General features: G+C 35.6%; 1 protein-coding gene across 5 annotated transcripts in view; it reads left to right on the forward strand.

Moving 5' to 3' along the window:
• Window positions 1-26618, forward strand: part of LOC149795994 (uncharacterized) — a 202870-nt gene that overhangs the window by 85831 nt on the left and 90421 nt on the right. For 4 of the 5 annotated variants that reach the window (XR_016422472.1, XR_016422473.1, XR_016422471.1 and 1 more), the window contains exons 4-5: window positions 15226-15409; window positions 23390-23498. Coding sequence is in view for 2 of the 5 variants with exons in the window: in XM_089965910.1 (XP_089822036.1) it covers window positions 15226-15409; window positions 23390-23498 (293 nt within the window). In the remaining 3 variants the exon portion in view is untranslated. Of the gene's footprint in view, window positions 1-2825; window positions 3765-15225; window positions 15410-23389; window positions 23499-26618 lie in introns of those variants that run through there. The other variant, XM_089965912.1, reaches the window with a different exon arrangement.

The following is a 26618-nucleotide window of genomic DNA, read 5'->3' on the forward strand; positions in this document are numbered from 1 at the left end:
ACAACTTTGTAAAGTTTAACAGCTACAGAAGTTTTACAGCTATACAAGTTGTGTTTTTTTGTTTTGTAAGAAATGTGTCCAAGAGTTGGAAACTTTAAAAAAAAAATAAAACCCCATAAAAATAAACTTGACATTTTTTATTAGATAAACAAGAGAAGAACTTGACACTAAGCTTAGATCAGAGGAAAACCTTATTTTGAGAATATATTGAGAAGCAACTGTAGACCCATGCCAGACATGTGCTTCTAACAAGTATTAACAGTAATTGATCAAAGGAAACAACCATTGCCCTAAGGGGATTTGGCCATAATTCCTGGCTGTTGCATGGTTTTATCTCTCCATAAAATAAGCTTCTTTAGTATGATAGTTTTCACTACTAGCTAATGAATACCATTAGCTTTTGGTTTGGTTTGGTTTGGTTTGGATTGGTTTGGTTTGGGTTTGGGTTTGGTTTGGTTTAGTGCTTTACAGCACTGCAACACAAGTAGGTTATTTAGTCCTAAAGCAATTGGAGTGAAGAGTCCAATGACACACCAGGGCTTGTCCAGTTGTAGTATTTGAACCAGCACCCATTCTGTCATGAGATGGACACACACATTAACCACTGTTAAGTCAAACATTCTGCAAACAAATTAGTGATTGTGGTAACTGCAGTTTTGCAGGTTTTGATAGTTGGATTTTAGAATTGGATATGTGAAGTTGTGGGTTCCTCCTCCTCCTCCTCTCTTTTTTATTAACTCCTTCTAGGTCATGGATGGAAAAATAATAATAATAATGATAATAAAATAATAATAATGATAATAATAATAATAATAATAATAATAATGTGTGTGTGTGATTTAGATTTTTTACGTAGCCTTAACAGTTTTTCAATTTTTAATGTAGCTTTAACAGTTTATAGTGATGTCTAGCACTGGGCATCATGCTGCAGACATGTAGCATAATGTCGCACCCAGTCACATTATCCTGACACCTGGAGGCCAACCAGTCCTAACACTAACCTCTTAATGCTAAGTGCCAAGCGAGGCAGATGTTAGTACCATTTTTTGTAAGTCTTTGGTATGACTCTGCCGGGGTTTGAACCTGTGACCTCCTGCATCCAAGGCGGACGCTCTAACCACTAGGCCACCGGAGCAGTCAATAATAATAATAATAATGATAATGATGATGATAATAATAATAATATAGTATGAACAGTTCCTGAAAATTATGTCATTGCATCTGAACATTTGTTTTGAAACAGGTTAGATTATTTAATTTTTCCTTCAGTTTCAAATTCATAGATATATTTAAGAAGTTTGGTGCATTTTTTATGTATGCAGCAGAATTAATAATGAAGGAAAATTCCAGAAGTACTTTCCAGCCAGGTGCATCCAGTAAAACCAGTGCGTGTTAATGGTAACTTTATGGAGATTGTCTGTTTTACCTTAGGCAAAATCATATGGCAGAATAATATTGACCAGTTGAGAACAACATTTTTAAACATGATAAGTGGTAAAACTTTTAGAGCTTTTGTGTGATTTTGAAATATTTTTAATTTGACAGATCCATGTTTAGTCCATGAAGGATCCATAAAACAAATGAGTTTTGTTTTCAGTAATTGCCAGTAATTCATTTTGATCATGACTTGCAGTTCTGGAAATCATGGAATAATTGTTGAAGAAGTTAGCATTGACTGATTGTTTATTTGCCTAACTTCATTGAAAATTGAGTCTTAAATGGATTTGCCACTCATGAAAATTTTGTTTTTTTTAGATCTGTATACGTTTAGTATAAGTGATAGTCTTTTAAATAATGAATAAAGCCATTTATATTTTTTATTCTACAAAAAATTGGGTCATCCAAAGAGTTTCATAAGCATGTTAACTATTGATGCCGGGTTAATTTTTTATTTCTATTACAATGGAACTGCTTTGTTGCCATGGTTATTGAAATAGTTGGCAGTTTTTTGGTGTTACAATCTTTCTCCCATGAAAAGATTGGGTGGAAAGGCTAACTTAATACACTTGTCAAAAATGTTTGATGATCAGGCAAAGATGTGCTCATGGGAGTGGGAGTATTTATCAGATAAATATGGTTATTCAGTTGGACAGTAACCAAACCTTGTAAAGTCATGTTGTTTTAAGCTAAGGCTCTATGTTGACCATTGTTTGTATTGCATAGTTATCTCAGATAATTCTTATCTCAACAATGCAGTTTGCTTGGGGAAATACTGATGAAAAGATCAGTAACAATAGCGATGTTTGTCATTTGACCCTTTATATAACATTTGTAGGTAAATTCAAAATAGAAGAAAGGCCAGTACTTGCAGCATGTGTATTTTATGAAATATATGAGATAGTCAAGCAATAAAATAAAAGACTTTAAGGTGAATCTAAGAGCCCCTTTAATTACAGACACTACATTATCAGAGATCAATAAGGTTTAAATGCAAACACAATAATAGGAAATCAGTACTTTAAACAAAGACTTGATGGCTATTTGACAATAGATCAAAGATGTAAATATTGTTTTCTCAAGAATTAGGCATGTTTTCTTTGCTCAAATGCAAAATAGGAACCCATTAATCCTAATCGTCGCAAGCCACACCTGAGATAAGGAAAACTTTTGATCTGTCTAATAAGATTAATACGAGATAGTGCCCCATGTATATCTTTTACAAAAATTTGGAAAAGAAATAACAATACTTTGCAACCATTTTGTTTCATTTACAGATTACATGAAATCCTAAACAATATTATGGTCTCCAGACTGGCAAAGACATGTATTTTCTCATGGTTATAAGGAATTGACATTCTTTTCAACTGTTTATCCTATGTTCTTGTCAACTCCCATCAGGAATCTGTGTTGACTTCTCTTATAACTTCATGGAGAATGTTAGTAAATTGAAGTCAGTAATGAGAACTGCACCATAGTTGATTTGAACAGGCCAAAAGTATTCCTGGATCCAGCTCTAAGGAAATCAGAATACAGCAGTGGATCTGGTTTGAAGTTTTTTTGAACAGAAACCAAACCTGACAATTGAGTACAAAAGAAGCTGTAATTATATACCAATTTGTTTTACAGATCTTGTATATATTTATGTTTATCAAAATATGTATGATACATTTGATATCACCTACTGGATTGTTATTATGATTTGTGACACCTGTATGGGAGAAGTTTAAAATTACAAGTGTGGATTGGTGAAAAAATAATGTTAGGTCCTATGCAACAGCTGTGTTAAGAAGTAAAATCCTTGATAGATCGACAGACAGCAGTGGTGTTACATTTGTCATTAGTTTCATGAGTACATGCTCCAAATTCTAGGTTGGCTCCTTTGCAAGAGAATGAAACAGAAGAAGCCCAGTTCTGTAAGGAAATCAATACTTCAACATCAAAAAAGTGAATTCTGGAGTTTTTGGCTGATGATGGATGCTGTATCAGCATTTTAACTCTTGATATTGCAGTGTGTGTGTGTACTGTTGTAAGACAGATTGATCACTAAGAGTCCTGGGTAAGATATATTTATAGTAACTAGAATTGCAGACGAGATGCTTTTGCAGCTGCAGGTAGGATGTGGTGTGTGCAAGTCACACACTTGGATAATTCCTAGTGATCATGATGTTACATGTGTGTAACTTGTGTGAATTCAGTACATTGGTGTGGGATGTGTATATAGTTCCCCTTTCGGATGGAAAAGTGTGTTGGAATGTCTGATGGATATATAGAAGTGGAAGACGATTTTGAAGAGGAAGAACTTATCATTGGAGATACATCAGAAGGTACAGTTTGTCAATTATAAAAAAATGTGATTTATTATTTGCTTTATGCTTTAGTGGTGTTTTTTTCTGCAGTTGGAAGAGATAAAAACAGGCAGTTCTTGTCTGCTTCACATAATTATTGTATATGTGTATGTATATGTGTGTGTATGTATGTGTATATATATATATATATATATATATATATATATATACACACACACACACACACATATCTTAATCATTTTTAAATGTCATCATGGAGACTAAAGGAAAGAAAAGCTTCATTTTATGCATAGGGTTCATGTCTGTCTGTCTGTTTGTCTGTCTGCTGACAAGAATCAAGAAATGAAAACAGCATAAGGTTTGATATTGTTTCTTGAAATAAATGCATACTTTTTCTAAAAAGAATCTCATTTAATTTTGAATGAACAGTACAATTTGAATGTATCCAATTCAGAATGAAAGCAGTGATGTAATACATGATGTACTTAGTGGTACACATGTTAAGTGTCCGAAACCATGTGGAATAATGTTTTTAACGATCTCTTAAGTATACTTTGTCCTGAAATTAAAACAAATGTCACCATTATAAATAGACTTTGTATTGAGAGTTTGTTTCAGCATGATATAAAATGAGTATTCTACAATATGACCTGCCATCCCCGTCTAGTTTTACCTCCCTCCATTGTTTTCCATCCTTTTACTAGTTCACTTTATTGGTCCATCTATACCTTACACCTCACCTATTGTGTGGTTGATGTTTTTGAGAGAGTAATGTATGATGTCCCTCTTTAAAAACAATGTCAGCATTTAATGCTATTATATATGAAAAACTTTATCTTGCACCTTTTGTGGGACAGTACATGTGTGACCATAGAGCTGGTGTGGGACAGTAGGTGTGACTGTACAGCTGGTGTGGGACAGTAGGTGTGTGACCATACAGCTGGTGTGAGACAGTAGGTATGTGACTGTACAGCTTATTTATTTATTTATAAAACACTTCCTTCACCAATGGTCAGCTCTACCCAGTGTGTGATGGACGGATGAAAAAAAAACATTTTTTTTCCATAGCCAACCCAGGAGACCAAAATGGTCACTGTGACCTACATTTTACATTTTACTGGTTTATGTTAAGTTGTTTGCATTTAGTTCTTGATAACATTGGTTTTTAGCTTACTACTGGTATGTACACACCGTTGTTTCCTGAGTCATGAAACTTCATGAGAGAGGATGCTTTGCAGAATTAGGTCGTTATGTTTCACTGACTTGGGTAAATTTTGTGTTTGATGTTCATTTCTCAGGTACTGTTCATGCCAACTCAGATACTGTTCATGCCAACTCGGATGATGTTCATGTCAGAGTTGTCATAATGATATAGGTTTTTTTGACTGGATTTGTTTAAAACAAACGACAGGATTTGGTAAAGTTTTCAGCTTATGACCAAACAAGTTTTGGCAATGCTGTATATGTCCTATTTAAAATCATGAAATTGGTGATGTCATTCAGCCTGATAAACACTGCACCATTACTGACAATGAAGGTCCCTTTGACCCATTTCAGTGACTTTGTTAAAATATTATGTTCAAAGATCAGTTATTGGACACTATATTAAAATCACAAAACTTAATAATTTGATACATATCATTTGGAATGAAACCTTGATAAACAAAGGTCACTGTGACCTATATTTAATATTGTTTTAATATTTGTGTTTAGCTTCTACTTGTGTTTAGCTCATGACCATGCTTTATGCATCCTAGCTTCAACAAAAGGCCTGTTAAGAAAGCATAGTTGAATGGACCAAACAAACAAATAATTCCCTTGAATGGTAAGCTGTGTATTATACATGTGATTTGGCATGGGAATTGTTAGAGGTGACTGCATTTGCTAATCAGGCTAATAACTGGTGCAAGAGATGTTCTTCTGATAGTTGCCATCTATCACTTCAAGGTTACCCACGCCTGTGTTGTTCACCTAGTAGATTCTGGTTTTAGGGGATAAACAGTGATAATTGCATCTACAGCAGATCTTTAAAAAAAATAGTAGTTTATAGCTTGGATGGATTTCATCCTTCATGTCATACTGTCAGTTAATAAGAATTGGGACTATCATGAAACTCGGGAAATGCTAAAGTAATTACCAGAATATGCACATATATAAACTAATTACTTTGATCCTGTGATAATTGTTAGAGTTATTGCCCTTTTTGACCTGCTGTAATGTATGGCAAACTCTTGCAAACACAACTTATACCAGTTATTTCTCAGTAGATAATATATGGTCATCAGTGGTTGTAATGAGCCATCAGTGGGTTTAATGTGCCAGCTGTGGGTGTAGTATACCATCTGTGGGTGTAATGTGCTGTCAGTGGGTGTAATACGCCATCAGTGGGTATAGTATACTGTCTGTGAGTGTAATGTGCCATCTGTGGGTGTAATGTGCCATCAGTGGGTGTATGCCATCAGTGGGTGTAATGAGCCATCTGTGGCTGTAATATGCCATCAGTGGGTATAGTATACCATCTGTGGGTGTAATGTGTCATCAGTGGGTGTAATGTGCCAGCTGTGGGTGTAGTATACCATCTGTGGGTGTAATGTGCCATCAGTGGGTGTAATATGCCATCAGTGGGTATAGTATACTGTCTGTGGGTGTAATGTGCCATCTGTCAACTACATTTGGTCAGATAGATCATGTAATTCATAACTTTAATGTGGTCTTGCAAAATCTTGTCATTTATTTTTAAAAACCCCATATAATTTAGAATGACAAGAATGTAGTCTCTGTATTTTCAAAGACTTTAAAAAATATCAAATCAAATATGCATTTTTGAACATTATTTTTACTTACGTGCATGATCGGTATTCTGATATATCATTATCTTTTAGACATAAATTTAAGTAACATACCAAAGAGATAAAAGGGTGCTAGTTACAATAACTTATGGTAAATCTTCCAAGTACATTTATGTGAGTACCATATTTACTCAGTTATACGTTGAGTCCCATTGCTAACAACATAGACCTAATTTTGGCATTGCATAGTGTGTCAGCACATTTAGGATTTGTGTTTGTTTACTTATAAAAAAAACTGCATAGAACTAGATCTTTCAGCACATTATGTGATGGCAGATCAGAAGCTGTGTAGTTTGCAGACGGTTCTACATTTAAGTCTTTCTGCTTAGAGCATTCTCCTTGAATCAGCCTTTTTCCCCATATGGAGAAAAATTGGGATAGTTTTATTGTATCAGTGTCACAGCACAACGAGCACTAGCCTGCAGTTTTGGGTCTCATGTCCCCCAAACCTTGACCCTGGGCTTGCTTTTTCATCGCCCACCAAAAAATCCCAGAACAATATGCCTTCCATGTTTCATTAATGCCATCAGTGGGTGTAATGAGCCATCTCTGGCTGTAATATGCTCTTGTCTCTGTTGGCACTAGCAATGTCCAAAGGTGATTAAACTAAGATGACAAGGAATATCTAGCAGTGTTTGTGATAGCTGATTGAGTTGCAATGTGAAGTGTTTGATGGCCATTAGTGTAATGTAAATTTTAGGTTAAAATCACGATGAGGAAGATTTAATTTATTTTGAGATTGAAAAAGTGACAAAATTTATGCATTTTTAAATTTTTCATGTAATTAAAGATCTATTAGTTTGGAAGAAAAAGTAATTCAGAAAACATTGGTATTTATTCTGGTAGATGATGAGTGTGCACTAAAATTAAAGGAGAGCAAAATCTGAACGGAAAATTCCATGGTGCAGCTCATTTCACTGTCTCTCATTTTTAGAGAAGCATTAGTACATTAGATGCTATTATTTTCATTTGTCCCTCAAAAATGGTGCCCCCTAGATTTGGCAGGAAGGGGACATAGTATTCCCAGCTCTTTGGCTCCGATGTGAAACACTGGATTTATGGCAATACAAATCAAAGACGTATACTTTTACACCTTTGCGACTCTTGAGAATTCCCACGATGAAAGAGAAGTACACGTTGTCATTGTAAATATAAATCTAAAATATTTTCATAAACAAGGGTTTTGGAAATTTCTTACAAGTAGAGGCTGACCGAAACTAAATTTCTGGTTTCGGCCGAAAACGAAACCAGACCGAAAGTTATAATTGACTTTTGGCTGAAACCGAAGCCGAAACCAAAAGTTTAACTACACCTTCGGCCGAAACCGAAACCGAAAGATAAACCAAAGTTGCCGAACTAGAGATTTATTAAATAGGCCTGGGTCATGATGCAATGCTACACTTCAACAACTGAGCAGGTAACATGTTGACAACGATCAGGGGTCCATGGTGCACTTATCAATTCTCTGAACTGCAATGTGGTCATCTGGCCAGACCATTCTGCTCTTGACCATTGATGTCAAGGACGACTGCACAAAATTCAGTACGGCATGTTTAGTCGCTTTCTCTTCCATCATCATCTTTTTCGAGGCATGCTCTGCTCCGTTGTTCATGGACCTCTTGAGATACGTATCGTGGAGCTCCGTGTGGCAGCTGGCCAGATGACCTTTCAAGTCTGAAACTGTCTGAAGTCTTGGTTTATCGCTGATTTTTGTGATGTAATCCCACACTGCATTTTTCGACATTCTTTGCGGTGATTAACTAATCCATTTATTATTAACTTAAATTTTCTACTTCACACAGATTAACTCGCTACAGTTTAACTAACAGAAATTATCAACATTGTCCAACTTCGAAATCTCTGTATTCAACACGCGAGTAGACTGAAATGCAACAGTGCCTAGAATTGCCTTGCGCCGACTGACCAGCCGACAAGCAGAGTAATAGTTGCAGCACTAGCGTTGCATTCTGAAAGTTACAACAGATTTTCGGCTGATGACCAAAAGTCAATATCAGTTTCTGCTGAAACCGAAAGCAAACCGAAAGCTAACTTTTTGGCTTCAGCCGAAACAGAAACTATGCAGAAAGAGGACATTTGCCAACTTTCGGCGCCGAAACCGAAACCAAATTTCGGTCGGTCTCTATTGTCAACGAATGTTTAATTTTGTAATTATTGATGCACAGATGATCAAATAGGCAAGGAATATTCAGATTCGGTGACATAATCAAAATTCACCCATTAACTTGTTAACCACAGGAGATTTTTATATTTGTGCCTGAAATGGGAGTAGGAAACACATTTTGGGGGTTGCTTCTTAATACATCCAAATATATCTGCCTCCAAGAGATATCATTAAGCCTGATGCCCATTTTCGTTAGAAGCATTGTTTTTCTTTGGCTATTTTGCTCTCACATTTGCAGAAGGGTAAAAATTTGAGGGTTTGGTTTTTTTATTTTTGGCTTATTGGACCCACCATTTTCCTGTTCTGGCCACTTTTTACTCCAAATCGGCAACTTTTCCAACTTTTGCAAACGTTCACCTGTCTGCTGTGTGCAGCTCAGACTGGCCAGCCTTAAATCTCAGGGCAAAAAGTCGGACTCAGAATCCAGTTCCAACAGTGATTGAATATTTGGTGTATAAAAAAATGTCAGGTCTCGAAAAAAAAATTCCCAGTGTTTTGTAATGTGGGTAGAAAGTCCAGATTATTTGGTATCATTGTAGAGCTACATCTGTCTGCTTTTCTCTAATAGCACTCACTTAAATGATTTGATGCTACCGAGCTCAGAAATACAACTGGACCCATAAATGTGGTGCCAGGGGTTTAGCTTGACAACTCGTTCTGCTTCTCTTGGCAGGCTAAGATTGTCATTTTAGAAATCGGAAAATGCAATTGATTTGGGATGTGTGTCTATACTTGTCAGCAGAGAAATCAGACAAGTACTAAGTTTGAAATGTAAAAATAGCAATTAAATCAGGATTAAAAAGAAATTTAGCCATGTTACTAACTGCATTGATAAGCTGATTAATTGTCAGTTACCTATGAACCAAGTGAAAACTAGCATGGTAACATATTTTCAGCTGAAGTTAGAAGTGAAAACTACAATGGTAATATATTTCAACTGAAGTTTAAGAAGTGAAAACTATGATGCTAATATATTTCAGCTGAAATTAGGTGTATCTCTATGTAGTCAATGTCAAACTTAAAGTTAACAGACTTAAAAAATATTAACAAGATTAGCAAAAGGTACACTTATTCTTTTACTTTGATTATCATCCGACTTTCTTTTTTTTCCACTGTCATTATGGCATACTATGTTATTGTAGGGAAATCCACTGTCATTATGGCATACTATGGCATTGTACAATAATGTGCAGACAGAATCATTTTATTTTTAGATGATATGTAGACATTTAATATTTTTTTAAAATTTGTTTATAAACAGTTAAGCTTTTATTTTTGAGTTTATTTCATGTGTTGTTTGTGTGTTGTCATTCCTGCAGTGAGTGTATTTTTTGTCAGCTTGAATATTTTTGGGGTATTTGTCGTTTTTGTGGGTTTATTGCCATTTTTCAGCACAAGATAGGCTATACATGATGGCCAGTATAACTGGTGGAGGAAGTACCCAGGAAAACCCCATTAAGAACCATTGACCCATGTGAAGCTACTGGCAAGCTTTCTCACATACCCACATTGGCTGAGCCAGAGTCTCGAACCCATGTAGACATAGGTGAGATGGCACTGGTCAGTAAAGGCAAGTGCTTTAGACCACTCAGCCACCCAGTTTTAAAATATTTAATTTTATTGCCCAGATAAGTTGAGTCTTTAGATTTTTGTTTTTGTAACAAGCTCAAAATAATGAAAATTGGTATCCAAAAATTAATCGTGAATTGAGAGTACTTAGTTAAGTTCTTTACTTTTTACACTCAAAACGGTCAATGTTCCAGGGATCTAAGCATGTTGATGTTGACTCTGTTTGTTTGCTTGTTATAATCCAGCTGTTGGTGTGTGCTAGATATCTTGACTGGATCTTCAGCACATAGAATTAATGGGATATTAAGGAGCAGTTAAACTGAAAGTTTTATCAGTTTTTTTTCCACCCTTAATTGATTCTATCACAAACAAAAGTTCAGGTATGAAACAAAGCCAAGATTTTATGTTAGTCTTTTTAATGCTCTCTTTTTGGGGAAGCTGCAAGTTGATATTTGGCCTAGGAAAACTTCCTTGTTAATGTACGTGTTTACAACACTTGTACATTTCCAAAAACAATTATTCCTTAGAAGAGAAGAGGTGTCAGAAACATTTAGCATGCCAGACTCTGGAAAGGCATGCAATAGTTTTGAATTATATGTACTAAAAATGATGATTAAATTAGAGGAATGAATGACTTGGCATGTAGCAGTCTACAATTGTGCAGGCCTGGCATAAACCCCGTTTTGACAGCAGTTGGTGCTGCCTGACATCATATCCATTCTTGTATTTTTTTATACACAAAGATGAGACAATGGGCTTTTCTTTTACAAGTCATTTATAAACTGTAACATTTTAGCAAAATGTTTTATTATAGCTGCATTTTAGCTATTATTTAAAAATATAAATTGCATGAAAAGATGGGGAATTATCTTCATATTGGTATTTTGAAGAGTTTACCTTGAAATGACAATAAAGCTTGGCTATTGTATTGAAACTCCAAGGATTATCAGATGTGTATAGGTTTAAATGATTGAGGTTGGATATTATCAATGTGTAAGTTATGCCTAATCACTCACAAAGTACAGAAAATCCAAAAGGATTTTATGTTAATTTTGTGAGTGATCAATTTACACTTCAATAAATACCCAACCATAAACATTTAATCCATATAGTTCCAGTTTTTTCTTTCTGTCATCATCTCAGCAGATTTCATCAACAAAGCATTTGATAAAATGTTGCTACAGGTTTTCTTTCTTTAGCTAACTTCACTGCACCAGATTACCTAGCCCATTTTGGTTAGCCATGAGTTGTCAACTCTGAGAGTGTCCTGTTGGGTCATGGCAGAGATCTAAGGACATTTTGTTACTCTATATACATTTTTTGGGAACCATGCTATGTTTTTTTTTTCTTCCAACATTAAGCTTGTGAAGGGACGCTAGTTGTTTTAGCATTCATTGTCATTGCTTTCAGTGTTATTCAGTCTTTCAAAGCCTAAATTGTGACCTCTTTTAGGAGATCTCCTGCTTGTAATTTAACCCTGACCTCTGATAATAGCTTGTGGAACATATTCCCAAAGCAAAATTGAATACTTTATGAAGGTAGAGTGACTTGTAAAGCCTGCTATATGCTTTGTTTGGTTAAAGGAGTGATTATTGGATTGTAGGAAGGATAATGTGATTACATTGTTTTAACTTAATTGGTGATTTTAATCAGGGTTTGCAGATTTTGTTTGGAAATCACTGGGGATGGGTGTGTGCTTGTTATTGCTATGGTGTAAGGTTTTGGTATTGATAAAGCTTCACATAAAATCCCCCAGAAACTGGGAAAGTAGTCCCCCGAATTTACTGATGTGTAAAACAAATGGGAGGTCAGTATCATATGACCATTTTTATCCAATCACACTGTAGAAAACTTTGTCAGTTCATAAGAATTATTACGATATTGTAAGAAAACTCCAAGGACTGTCAGAGGTGTTGGCTATTTAAGTGAACTTCAAGGACTGTCAGATGTGTAGGTTATTGTAAGGAAATTCCAAGGACTGTCATATGTGTAGGTTATTGTAAGGAAATTCCATGGACTGTCAGATGTGTAGGTTATTGTAAGGAAATTCCAAGGACTGTCAGATGTATAGGTTATTGTGAGTAAATTCCAAGGACTGTTAGATGTGTAGGATATTGTAAGGAAATTCCAAGGACTGTCAGATGTGTAGGTTATTGTAAGGAAATTACAAGGACTGTCAGAGGTGTAGGTTATTGTAAGGAAATTCCAAGGACTGTCAGATGTGTAGGTTATTGTAAGGAAATTCCAAGGACTGTTAGATGTGTAGGATATTGTAAGGAAATTCCAAGGACTGTTAGATGTGTAGGATATTGTAAGGAAATTCCAAGGGCTGTCGTATGTGTAGGTTATTGTAAGGAAGCTTCAAGGACTGTCAGATGTGTGGGTTATTGTAAGGAAGCTTCAAGGACTGTCAGATGTGTGGGTTATTGTAAGAAAATTCCAAGAACTGTCAGATGTGTAGGTTATAGTAATGAAGCTTCAAGGACTGTCAGATGTGTGGGTTATTGTAAGGAAGCTTCAAGGACTGTCAGATGTGTGGGTTATTGTAAGGAAATTCCATGGACTGTCAGATGTGTAGGTTATTGTAAGGAAATTCCAAGGACTGTCAGATGTGTAGGCTGATCAATGTATAATGGACTGAATCAATGTCTGCATATATATATATATATATATATAGAGAGAGAGAGAGAGAGAGAGAGAGAGAGAGAGACAGACAGACAGACAGACTATATATATGTTTACTTAAATAAGGATTTGTTATAGTTCACTAATTCGGATTACAAATAGGTGCTCTTGATTGTGATATACTATGGATTGATCATTTGCAATTTCTGGATAATGCTGTGAAGTTCACTTTATATTATATTATATTGTAGAAAGGATCTGAATATTGTTGTACAGTAAGCTAACTGATCTTGAATTCCCAGACTTTGAGTTGATATAATCCTCATATACTCTCGCAGGGATCATTGTCTGAATTCTCATATTTGATTGGCTGTGATAAAGTTAAAGACCAATCAAAAGTCAGAATTCAGATTCAAGTTACAGTTTGAACAGAATATATATAAACATGTCCAGGTTCTGAGCATGCTTCTTGAGGTAGTCGTGCTTTTGATAATTGAAATGTGGCAAAATCATCTCACTGCCAGACCTGGCATCAATTACTTTTAATTGTATTTTTAAATAAATTTTAGTAACTTAAACAGTTGAGGCCAAGTAATTAATTTAGTTACATTACTTTATGAAATATAATTATCTTATATTTCTTTCAATAAAAGCAAAAAATATTTCAGTATATTATGCATTATAAGAATGAGTTTAATATAGGTATTATCACAATTATTATGCATTGAAAGAATGACATGTCCTCACAACTATAAGTATTTTACATTTTGAGGAAGAACTTTCATAGCCATAGACTCCCATTACAGATTTTTTAAATTTCATTATCTGTCAAACTACTCATTATTTTCATTCATTCTTGGGCTTTTGTTGGCTATATTAGAGGTTACCACAAAAATGTTATTGGTATTCACTAAGTTTTATTTCAGTATTATTGTCAGAATTTAAACAAGTACTTAAGTTTTGATCTCACACCTAAAACTTGGGCAATTGTATTAGACTTGGCTGCAAAATAGTGGATCTACAGCCGCTCACTGTGTCCTTGGGAAGGGTACTTAACTGCCATTTCTGTAGAATAATAAAGCCAACAATGTGCTAAAGTGCTGTTGACACCAAGAAAGATAAATAGAAAAAAATTGAGTGCAAATACAGTTAAATTTTTTTTTATTGTGTATAATGTAGATTGTACATGGACTGAAATTTGCCATTATTGACTTGAGCAGCCATGTGTTTTATAGTAACACAGTATTTACTAAATTGAAAACAAGGTATATGAAACCATTTTGTAAAATTATAGTAGTTCCATTTGTCTATAAAATGCAACACAAATCTATAAATTTAACTACATACCTGTTTTTCATTAAATTTTGAAAGAATTTTAAATTTATGCATGTTTTTTAGGCATATGTTAATGAAAAATGATGTTGAAATTTTAGTATTCATGGTTACAAGTTAATTTCAAGAGTAATTGATTTAAAGACACTTACCATGTATAATCACTTTATGTTATATTCAACTGCAGACTGCAGAGAACCTGATCTGCCATCATATATTGCACCAGCAGATCAGGGTCTATAATGCAGTTTGTTAGAAATTGTAATTATTAGTAGAACAAACACAGAACCTGGTTTTCTTGTGCATTATGTAACAGTATATTGGCGTCTATTTTGTTTGCATTTGAACTGGACATAATGCATTTATAAATGGTACTTGTAATTAAAACAATGTCTGATTACAATTTGTTGTGATTATTTGCAAAATTATTTAGCAATTACATATGGTTACAATTATCATCAATTACTGATGATTATAATTGTATTCAATTACTAATGTTTACTATTGCATTCAATTACTTAATGTTACAATTGTATACAATTACTGATGATTACAATTGTATTGAATTACTGATGATTACTATTGTATTCAATTATTGATGATTACATTTGTATTCAATTAGGGATCAATATAATTACTGACAGTGATTGTCCAATATCTGGTTAATGCTCTGCATTCCATTTGTATTATGGGAGGGTTGAAGCTTTCACATTTAGATTGATTGCATACAGTAATGGAGACTACTCAGTTTCTTTAAGCCTAATCAAAAGCAGGTCACTATCTTAAATGGAAACTTAGATTTGTAGAAATTATTGTGTTGAATTTTTTAAAGAATTATTATCTGTTAGTTGATTGGTCAAGCATAGGGAGCATTGTATAATTTTTCTGCAAAATTTAAAGACGAGTCTCCATTTTTTTCCAGAGGAAAGCTCTGATCAGAATGATTCACAAGGTGAAAATGATGGCTATAAACCAGGTATTGCCAATGGTAACAACAGAGGGCGCCAAAAGTCACAGAGCCCAGAGCCTTCTCATGATAGCGTTGCAAAGCACAGAGATGAAGCAAAAGAGATCCATACTCTTATACAGCAGTTTCAGCAAGAGAGGTAGGATTACATTCAGCATCACTTAATCTCACATGGGCTTTTTCATTGTAATCCCATTAATCCAGATGTTTGTTTGTTCCTATCCTTGCATACAGGTTGTTGATCGTGGCTATTGAGTTGCTGTAAGAATCAGAGAAAATGTGTTCTTAAAAATTTGAGATATATATTGTTGTTGCGATACATTGTTGATGAGGTATGTTGTTGTTTGAGTTACATTGATGATGAGGTATGTTATTTGAAATACATTATTGCACTTTTTGAGTGGAGAATCCTGCATGGTTTAGTCTTATATTCCCAAAATCTTGACCCATTGGCCAAGGGCATGTCTATTTGCTTTAAAGCAAAATTAACCAATCCGTTTACGAGTTTTCTTTAGTACATGCATATGTAATTAACAACTTCTAATCACTCACCAAAGTGTCAAAAGGCAATAAAAATTGTCAGATGATAATTCATTTCAATTAAAATAACAAATTTGGCAGTTTAAAATATTTGGTGTTTGTTTAGTTGTCCGTTGGGCTTGTTATGGGTAGTTCACTTCCAACATATGTATGACAATACATGTATCCAAATCTTGATTAATGATATTTTTTGAAGATACACAGTTAATTTTATTGATACATGTTTATGTTTAAATTACTATTGCTTTTCATTTTCCTGGTCTACTAACACTGGACAACAAATTTTTACAAAAGTCATGTTACTGAAATAAAATTAGTCAATTCTTATCAATTTTTATGTGCTGAACACGAATATGACAGTCAAATTGCAAAATTGGCTCTAGTTTTTTTGTAATCTGCAAGAAATTAATGTTTACATAACGAAATGCATTCCAATAGTAAAAGGTCAACTGTAATAGCCTACCTATAAAAAATCAAGTCATTGACTACATCTTAGATTTCATCGCCTGTCTCTTGTACAGCTGTTCGGGAGCATCTCTGAGGAGTGTCCAGCAGTAGTCAGCCAGCATTGTAGTGGACCATTTTCCCTGGTATCTTTGTTCCATTGTTGCGATATCTTGATGAAAACGTTCGCCGTGTTCATCACTAACAATACCACAGTTGCTAGGAAAGAAATCCAAATGGGAATGAAGGAAGTGAATCTTTAGAGACATATTGCAGCCAAGTTTCTTATACTTCATCAACATGTCTTCTACTAGTTCCTTATAGTTTTCTGCCCTAACATTTCCGAGGAAGCTTGTAGAAACTAGGCGAAAAGCATTCCATGCTTGTTTCGCGTCACCTTCCAGCAAGTTGTTGAACCGGTCATCTTTGAAAAGCTCTCGAATCTGAGGACCCACAAAAACTCCCTCTTTAATCTTTGCTTCGCTGAGTCGAGGGAATTTTTCATGCAGGTATCGGAATGCTGGCAAAGTGAAGGGGTGGTAGCAAGATTTTCTGAGCCTCAACCAGAGCTGGGTGTTGGATATTCTTCTCTCCAATGGCTACATTCTGCCTGTGAGTCCATTCCTTCCTCATGTAGTGCATTTCCCTTGCTCGGCTATCCCACTCGCATAAGAAACACATGTATTTTGTATATCCTTGCTGCAGTCCCATTAAAAGGGCAACTACCTTCAAATCACCACAGAGGTGCCAACTGTACTTGTTATACTCAATGGAATTCAGTAGCTGCCTTAAGTTATCGTATGTCTCTTTCATGTGGACAGCATACGCTACTGGAATAGATGGAAGAATGTTTCCATTGTGCAAAAGCACAGCCTTGAGACTCAGTTTCGAAGAGTCCACAAATAGTCTCCATTCTTGTGGGTCATGAGTGATTTTTAAAGCATTCATGAGGCCCTCAATATCGGAACAGAATATCAGATTACTTTCCTTTCTGAAGAAAGGCTCCAATTGCTGGTGGCGCTTTCGATATGCAGTAATTGTGACATCTTCTTCTAGAAGATTCCATTGTTGGAGTCTTGATCCTAGCAATTCTGCCTTGTTCTTTGATAAGTCCAAATCACGAATCAGGTCATTTAGTTCTTCCTGTGTTATTCTGTGTGGGGTTGATGATGCACCACAGTGAAAATCTGGATCACTGCATGCTGATGGACCAGGAGAAGAACAGGTCGACTCACCTTTGTCTTCGTCAGATGAATCAAGAGAATATTCTGCTGGAGGTTCTGGAATAGGAAGTCCCTCACCATGTGGAACTGGTCTCAATGCAGACGGAATGTTTGGGTAGACTATTCTCGACTTCTTTCGCTTCGTTATTCCGCCGGAAAGAGGAGGAACCAAGCAGAAGTAACAGTCATTTAGGTGGTTGCTTGGCTCTCTCCACACCATTGGGACTGCAAACGGCATTGATGACCTTTTGCAATTCAACCACTGTGAAAGCTGTGTTGTACATGTAGCACAGCATATATGCAGAGCCCAAGGCTTGTCTTGGTCACCAACCTTGCATCTGAAGTAAAGATGATATGCCTTCTTCACTTGAGAATTGATACTTTTCTTCTGGTTGGCAAATGTCACTTCCCCACAAATATAGCAAAAATTGTCCGCGGTATTAACACACTTTCGTGGCATTACTGTTCTTTATTGTACGTAAATGGATAAAATAATAAGTTTTATGTAACAGTAGCTTGAACTGTCTCGCACAACGTCTAAAATATTTTAAATGCTGAACCTATCTGATTGGGCTTTATATAGTACACTGCTTACGTCAGCTTCAGCAGCCGCCTGGCATTAGTATAATAGGCCTACACATGTATAGTACACTGCTGACGTCAACTTACTTCAGCAGCCGCATGGCATTAGTATTGCATTGCATCAGAAAATGATGCAATCAACTGTGGATGATGTGAGCATGATGGTATTATGCAATGTTACATCATTATTCCGGATGTTGCTGCAGTCCTACTGGAGAAATTTACACAGTGAAACATAGAAAATGAGGTATATGAATATCTTCAAAACGAGAGCCAATACAAATTTTTCACGGTTATATTCGTGTTCGGCACACCAAAATACTACAGATTAGGGCCTTTTCAAGTCGGTAATGATTTCACTGTTGACCAGTGTAATCAGTGACAAGAAGAGCTTATGGGATGGTCTTATGTCCATCATCTCTTGTTCATGTTTGTCATTTGGTTTGCACAGGTTTGTAATCTCTACTCCTCTTGAACAACTTTTTAAGATTGCAATAAAACTTGCACACACATATTCATCCCATAGTTTAATTGGTTGTAATTGCCTCTTGGATTTCCAGTATGGCTTCCCTAATGGCTGTTATGAAAATCTTGTTACTGCTGATCCCTCTGAGTGTGGACAGAGATATCTAAAAGACTTGTTATGATGTCTAGTTGGTCCTAAATGAAACTGATGTCAATCTGATAACCAATATGGCCACCTCAGTGCCATCTTGAAAATCTTGTTATTTTTACGTCTCATAAAGAGAAAGTCATATTGACACAGAGTGGCCATCTGGAAAATCTTATTGCTACTCCCTGCCTTTGTTGTGGTATGATTTTCATGACACACCGAAAGTAAACAAGGCCCATACCTTTGTTGTGGTATCAAATCATGAAAGACAGAATTTTGTAAATAGTATGAATAACAAAAACACAAGAAAATTTGAATGTGCTATAAAGCAGTTTTGAAACTGGTTTGCAGCAACTCTCCTCTGAAGTGAGTAAAATTGCTGAAGTGAGTAAAATTGCTGTTGCAACAGCTCGTTTGGAGTGAGCAAACCCCCCCCCCCCCCAACTGAGCAAAGTTGCTGTTACAACAACCCCCTCTGAACCGAATTAAATTGCTGTCACAAAACTTGATAACTGATTTGTTCTATTTTTCATCTGGAAGTCAGATGGGAATGACTGTGAGCCACATACTTGAACTAACTGAGCCAGGGATCACAGGTGAATTAACAGCTACCTTTGTGAGAAGAATTGTCTCTCCAGTATGAGTACTGATAAGGAATTCTGCACTTCAGGGACAATTTTGGCACACAAGAGCTGTGAACTTGAGCAAAAGAGAAGGGAAAGTAGACCTACTACTATTGAACCCTGCATATCAACAAAGACAAAATTGGGAAGTAAATTTATTGCTGTTGATAAGGAATGCAGCAGTTCTGGGACACTTTTGTCAAAATTATGCAAAATTCATTTAGCCATTCTGCTACTGATAGAACAAATTTCATCATATGATCAAATGACAGATGGAACTCAGATTGCCTGGCATGATGGTATCACCAGTGCTTCTGGTTATTCCCAAATCACTGCTAGTGATTGGTTGGCATTTTCCTTATCTTTCGATCTCTCTCTTTCTCCCTTCTTAGCCTCTTTGGTTCAGTCAACAAATCTTGGTTGTGGACTGTGCTGTCTTTCCCACAATGCAATCAGGTGTGTGTGGAGCTATTTCCTTTACGTACAAAAGATAACACCCAAACTAAACACATGTCAGGATCTTCCTTCTCCTGGGATCAGTGAATATTCCCACTCTTTTTCTTCAGATATTGTCTATTGAAATTCAACAGAACTAGCTAATATCATTTGTTTAATACACAAACAACATACTATCATAAATTAATGCCCTGTTAGGGGCTACCACATTATTTGCTGAGTACCATGACATAATTAGACTTCTTTAGATAAACCATCATACCCTGCTGTGGCTATAATTTTACCAGCGGAATTAAGCCACATGTTAACTTTATTATCAGTTGAAGATAATTCACAACTTAATTACACATGAATTAATGAACTTCACTCCTTGTCCTGACTATGTTACTTTGATAATTAGCGATTCATTTACATAGATTTTCAGAAAATCAGTCCTCAGCATCAATGATACAAATCATGTAACTCAACCCTTAGCCAAACAGCTAGGCATTCCCCTACAGCATACTTGCAGAGGGATCACCTAGAGCAGTGTTAGCCTTACCAGTACCTGTATCCCTGAGACTTGCTGAAAAGCACTTGGCCTGCAGATTTTTACAGAGGGAGCTACTTGCAGTAAATTTTTTTTTTTAATTAATGTTCATTGAATTAAGCTGAAATTTGGCACAGCAGTTCTCAGTAAAATTACGTACATAATGGTATAAATTTCATGCTACATGCTGAAATAAAACTCAATGTATGAAGGTAAAATGAATGATTTACTTACCAATTTGCTTCTCTTGTCATGAATAAAATCCATTATGAATTCCCACTGAGTAATTAACACTATCAACACATGGAATTAATTCTATTTTATGTATACAGAAATTCTGCTTGTCATCTCCCTTGCAAACTTAACCACCAGTGAATTCTCTGTCAGAGTCTGTCAAGTAAAAGTCTACTCTCAGTGCCTGATTCTTGTCATTTTGCATCATTTTCAAATCTAAATATTTCCACTATTTCTGCAGTGACTGAAGTCAAGAGTTTTTTCCTTTGCTCAGTAAGGTCCACTCTGTCAATGTAAGCTAAAATTATATTGGTTTAACTGTCTGCATAATTCAGAAATGGCTTGAATTCAGCCAATGGGGTGCACCGATTTAACTTATCATGCAGGATACAGGCCTGGACTAATACTGCCACTCAGACTCGGCGCCCAGGATACAAGACAGGTAAACTGAGCCATGTTATCATGGTACTTGGGAGATGAGGAAGATAAACTGTGACGAGTTATAGTGGCAGCTGGAGTTAATGAGTTAAGACAGTTAGTTCACATATTCATCCAATTTACGTCAGAATAAATACATGAAATCTTACAATGCATGATTCCTATTACATACCAAACCTCTAAATCTGAATTCATTTATATCAGTGAAATATGGTTTGACATCTTATAAATATGAATCATAAAACATGCACTCATTATATCTGAACTCAAGGAAAAATGAAGTATGAATTTAATATGACTAAATTCAACAAAATCTCAAAATTAAATAAGTGAATGTATATTCCATGCAGTTGAAACTAACCTTGTGCTTTTTCTGAGCTATCACTTACTTATCGTCAGAGAATTCCACATCTTTCTCTGGATATGGTTCTCTAAAGTTCCAGACCTCATTATCCTTTCGACAGTTTGTTTTATGAGAAAAATTACTTATTAATTTTCTCAGTCTCTCAGACTTACCCCCTTGGCAGAAAAACTTGGGCTGATTAATTCTATAAGGGGGACCCTCATTTGATTAGCCAATCAGGATTACTCCTTTGCCTACAGACTTCTTATCGGTCCCATAGAAGTCAGGAAATTCTTCCTAGGCGACCTTTAATAATAACTATTCTGGAAAATATCATTTTATAACACCTGTTTCAAATGGATCACAACTTCTTGAAAATCGTATGGTTTATCTCCATTCTTGTCACTTTACCACTGTGACCTCGGGTTATTATTAAAACTCATCTCTGGCTTGAACTGTTAAACAAGTGAGCCCCTAATAAAAACTCAGTTCATACCACCAACAGACCAGATTAATTATTACAAGTTGCCAAGCTGTAGTATTCCTAGCCAATGTATCAATCTTAATGCTGCTTATATGTCACACTGATCATGAAAGAATTTCTTCTTTAAAATTTTGCATGATTACAATGTTTAATGACACACTCCTATGTCATGTGGCCATTTTTTTATTTCGTGTATACATAGCACTGCTACCAGATGCCAGTATTGTCTAAACTGTGTGCTGTTCTGGACAGATTTGTATACAGACAGATTTGTATGCAGCAGATTGCATATTTTAATGAGCAGGTGACATCACACCTACAAATAGTCCATTGGTATCAACCATGCCAATATGTCTGATTGATACCTATGTGTGATGCCCCAGGGGGCTCTTTACTACCCAAAGAAACTTTGCCCAAGTGTATAGTCCTTCACAGTATAATTATATGTACACTTAACTCATTCATCCCTAATCCCACCTGTAGGCATGATGAGGCTGTACCCTACTTCCGAGCTCTGCAGCATCAAGGTCATTTAAGATACACCAAATTGGGTGTTATTACAAAAAAAAAGAAGATATAGCTGGATGTTCTAGTCGCACTACAAAATACAGAGGAAAAACCTGATTTTTTGGACCTGTTTTTTTTTCTTCACCCAAAATTTGCTTCTGGTCGGAATCTGATTTTGTGTCAGAATTTTTAGACCTTTTGGCCTCAGATCTAAGGCAGACTGGTCTGAACTGCATACAGACAGGTGAACCTTTGCAAAAACTAGGATAAGGTGGGCTTTTCGAATAAAGAGTGATCTCCATTTTACAAAAAAAAACAAAAAAAACCCAAAAAAACAAAACAAAAACAAAAATACAAACAAACACAAAAATCCAACTTTTACCCTTCTGCTCATGCGCAAGCAAATAACCAATGGAAAACAATGTTTCTAGTACAACTAGGCATTAGTCTAATGGAGATCTGGCCCCTTGAACTGACATGGGTTTATTGGGACCATTCCTACTCCCATAGACTTCGCCTTTTGAACTGACATTTGTCTGTTGAGACCATTCCTACTCCCAGGGTCTAGACCCCTAGAATTAACTTAATCTATTAGGACCATTCTTACTCCCAGGGATTTGGCCCCTTGGTTTAATCTTGGAAAATGTCAGGATCCTATAACAATATAAACCATAATCACTGAGCATGAAAATATAGATTGTATATTCAACTGATACTCGTTTGAGTGTCCAATATTACTCCCCCACAAAAGGAATGTCCCTGTTTTTCAGCAGGGAACATGAGGGTCACATGGTTAGATGTCAAGGTTACTATGAATCACTTGCTCAGAAATGTTTTGAAGTGACCTTGACCTATCATCCTATGAAATATTTTCATCTTGTTTTAACAAAATTTTAAAAAATCACAAAGGTGATGGATTTAATGTGCCAGGTTAAGGTCACAATGACTTCTGCAGTATTTGTCACAAGTAAGACAAGAATGTTAGGTTATTTATTAGAAAGGTAAGTTTTTAAAAAATGTAAATTTATTAGAAAGGTAAATGATGCCAGGCAAGGCATTAAGCCATTTAGGGTAAAGGTTATTTCTGTTATTCTATTTTGCAGGATCAATCTGGTTCAGGAAATAGAGGCAGAAGACAAAAACCGAAAATGGTACTACGACCAAATAGAGATGTTGACACGGAAAATTAGGTCTTTACCAGTCAGTGATTCGGTTGGTACCTGTTTTTTTTTCTATTCTAGATATGACCAAATAGAGATGTTGACAAAGAAAATTATGTCTATACCAATCAGTGATTTGGTTTTTATATGGTCTCTTTCTTCTGAATAAGACCATTGTGGAATTGGGCAAACCTTGTAATCAGAATGCTTCCCAAAGACAAAATTTCACTGTATTCTTTAATAGGACTTGAACACTACATTTTGTTGAATCCATTGATCATCAGGGCAAGAAATGGGGGACATACAAATGTTATTGTACAAGTGATAGTGTGTTTGTACAAGGTTTGCACATTAATAATGCACTTCATTTGAAAGGATCTAAAGAATTATTTATTTTTGTTGTACCTAGTCAAGAGGAAATTGTGTTTGATATTTACAATGCACATTTCTTTAAATGGGAACAATAAATTCTTGGGTGTGCTTGATCCTGCATGCAATGCAAGATCCTTTCTTGCCAAAGCCAATTGATGAGAAAAGGAATGTTTTGTAGTACATACTTTATCCTTGGTACAAAAAAAAGTTTAGTTTTCATATGATTGGAGTATTTTGTTTCCACGGAGAATGAATTAAATGGAATCAGCTATTGTTTAAATTATTAGTATAAGAATATGGATAACAAGCACTATTATAAACACGAGATTTCAAATATTATGTAATTCAGCACAAAATGATGCTTGATTTCATATGCTGTGTAAGATAACCAAATCATGATAATGATGCTAAATTTCCCATTCTGTGGGATATCAGCATATATTGATGCTTTATTTTCCATGCTGTGGAATATCACATAATAATGATACTAGATTTCCCATTCTGTGGGATATCAGTACATACTGATGCTTGATTTTCCATGCCGTGGAATATCACCAAATAATGATGCTAGATTTTCCATACCTTGGGATATCAGCATATACTGATGCTTGATTTTCCATGCCGTGGAATATCACCAAATAATGATGCTAGGTTTCCCATTCTGTGGGATATCAGCACATACTGATGTTTTAGATGAAATACTTTGAAATATTGCCAGATAATAATGTTTGATGTGTAATATTATGGAATATCGCCACACACTGTCTGAGATTTAATTCTGTTGAATATCACAACACTCATCTTTGCTAACCAAGGTTGTGATATGTTAACCCAATCTACACCCTGGCAGATAAATCCGGCATTTCAGTGCTTTGTCCTAGTGATATCTTTTGGATTTCATGAGTTGCCTCCCTTAACATGTAATGCCAACTAATCAGTTGCATGTAATAGTAATGCCTTGTAGATTGGCTGAAATGGTGGAGGCAGGTGACTTCAAAAGGATACTTTTTAAGTTTAGGATCAAAAGGTTGAGTACGTACCACAGAGACACCATTACAGGTGTATTTGAGGGAAAGGAATTATTCATACAAACACGGACTGGCTGTGGGAAATCGCTTATTTATCAGTCCATTCTAATCGTGTGCTCCTATTGTCATGATATTTAGGAAGAGTGTTAAAATTTTAGCAACTTGGTTTTGATTGGATGCAGTAGCTTGCTGTCATATCCAGTGACATTCACAGACCCGAAGCACAGAAATACCTGATTGATCTACCATGGTATGGATATGGTTACCATATTGGAACCTTGGCTAGCGACGATGCACCACAGTATGATGTCTGAGGTGTAGCGCTGTGGAATATCACCACGTAAGGATGTTTGAGATGAAATACTCAGAGGGAGGTACATTCTTGAAACTAGAATATTTTTCAAATTCCATAGCTAGAGGTATGATAGGATAGCTAGAAAGGTTGTGAATATTGACTATAGTTTTAATGTCTGGAAGTGAATTGTTTTTATCCCCAAAATATTGGAACTATTGTAATACACTCCTCTGACCATCTGTTCATCAATCTGTTTCTAAATTTACCTTCTTAACCACTGAAATGGAAATTCGCTAAGTTGTCCATATGGTAACCCTCAGTGAGAGAGGTATAGTTTTACTTTTCAACCCAACTTCAAACATGGAGTAATAGCAGAATACATACTATATGTAATGTAAGAATTTTGGTTGCGGTAGCTGTAATATGTAAAATAAAAAAAAGTGGGAATTTGCCATGACATGCAATGAATTTGTTTATGTGTGTGTGTGTGTGCACACCTTAAGCTGACAGAAGTGTAGCACTTGTGTGTGCATATTTTGTTGCATATTCAGAAACACAGACATGCATACATACACACACACACATGTAGTTAAAGATCATGTGCTTAATCATTAATTTGATAAATCTCGAGGAAAGCTGCAACCTTACCGCATGTAGGTCACTGACCTTGATTTTGTTGTATGATTATCATATCCATTACTGTTCTTGTGACAATAAAAAAAACTTGGTTTGTGAGCATAGCACACTTGTGAACTAGGTTATTGTAACTTGTATTTCATGCATCAGTGTCTTTAATGTTTTGGTGCTAATTGTTATTTCCAAACTGGTTTGTTTTGGAGAGCCATACAACTAGATGAGGATTCAAAAGATGCAACTAAATCACCATTTCAAAAAGTAGGTCACAGTAACCTGTATCTGATATGTTTAAGTTTTTGACTGTTATGTTGGGGTCTTTGTGCTTCTGGTGTGGTTCTACTTTAGATTGTTAGTTTTGAGCTTTACCTTGGTTTATTTCCATTTTCTTACCTTGGTTTATTTCCATTTTCTTACCTTGGTTTATTTCCATTTTCTTACCTTAGTTTATTTCCATTTTCTTACCTTAGTTTATTCCTATTTTCTTACCTTAGTTTATTCCTATTTTCTTACCTTAGTTTATTCCTATTTTCTCTCAATAGTTTATTCCCATTTTCTCTAAGATTTGTTCTTGTTCACGTGAAGATTATTCGAGTGAAATCAGGAGCCTAGAGTGAAGACTTGAGTATTTGCGTAAAAATAGTGTGATTGTTATTAGTAATGATGATTCAGTAACCAGTGCTAGGATCTGTTTTGACCTTGAGTGTTGATGAAAGTCCTAGAGAACTGTTGTTTTGTCCTGCTTGAGTGATAAATGTTTTTGATGTTGTTGGGTATTGATGAGAATGGTAGAGAAGTGTTGTTTGTCTTGCTTGAGTGTTAAGTGTTTGAAGTTGTTGAAGTA

The sequence above is a fragment of the Sinohyriopsis cumingii genome, chromosome 7 (genome assembly GCF_028554795.1).
Source record: "Sinohyriopsis cumingii isolate HCF-2022 chromosome 7, ASM2855479v2, whole genome shotgun sequence".
Lineage (NCBI taxonomy): Eukaryota > Metazoa > Mollusca > Bivalvia > Unionida > Unionidae > Sinohyriopsis > Sinohyriopsis cumingii.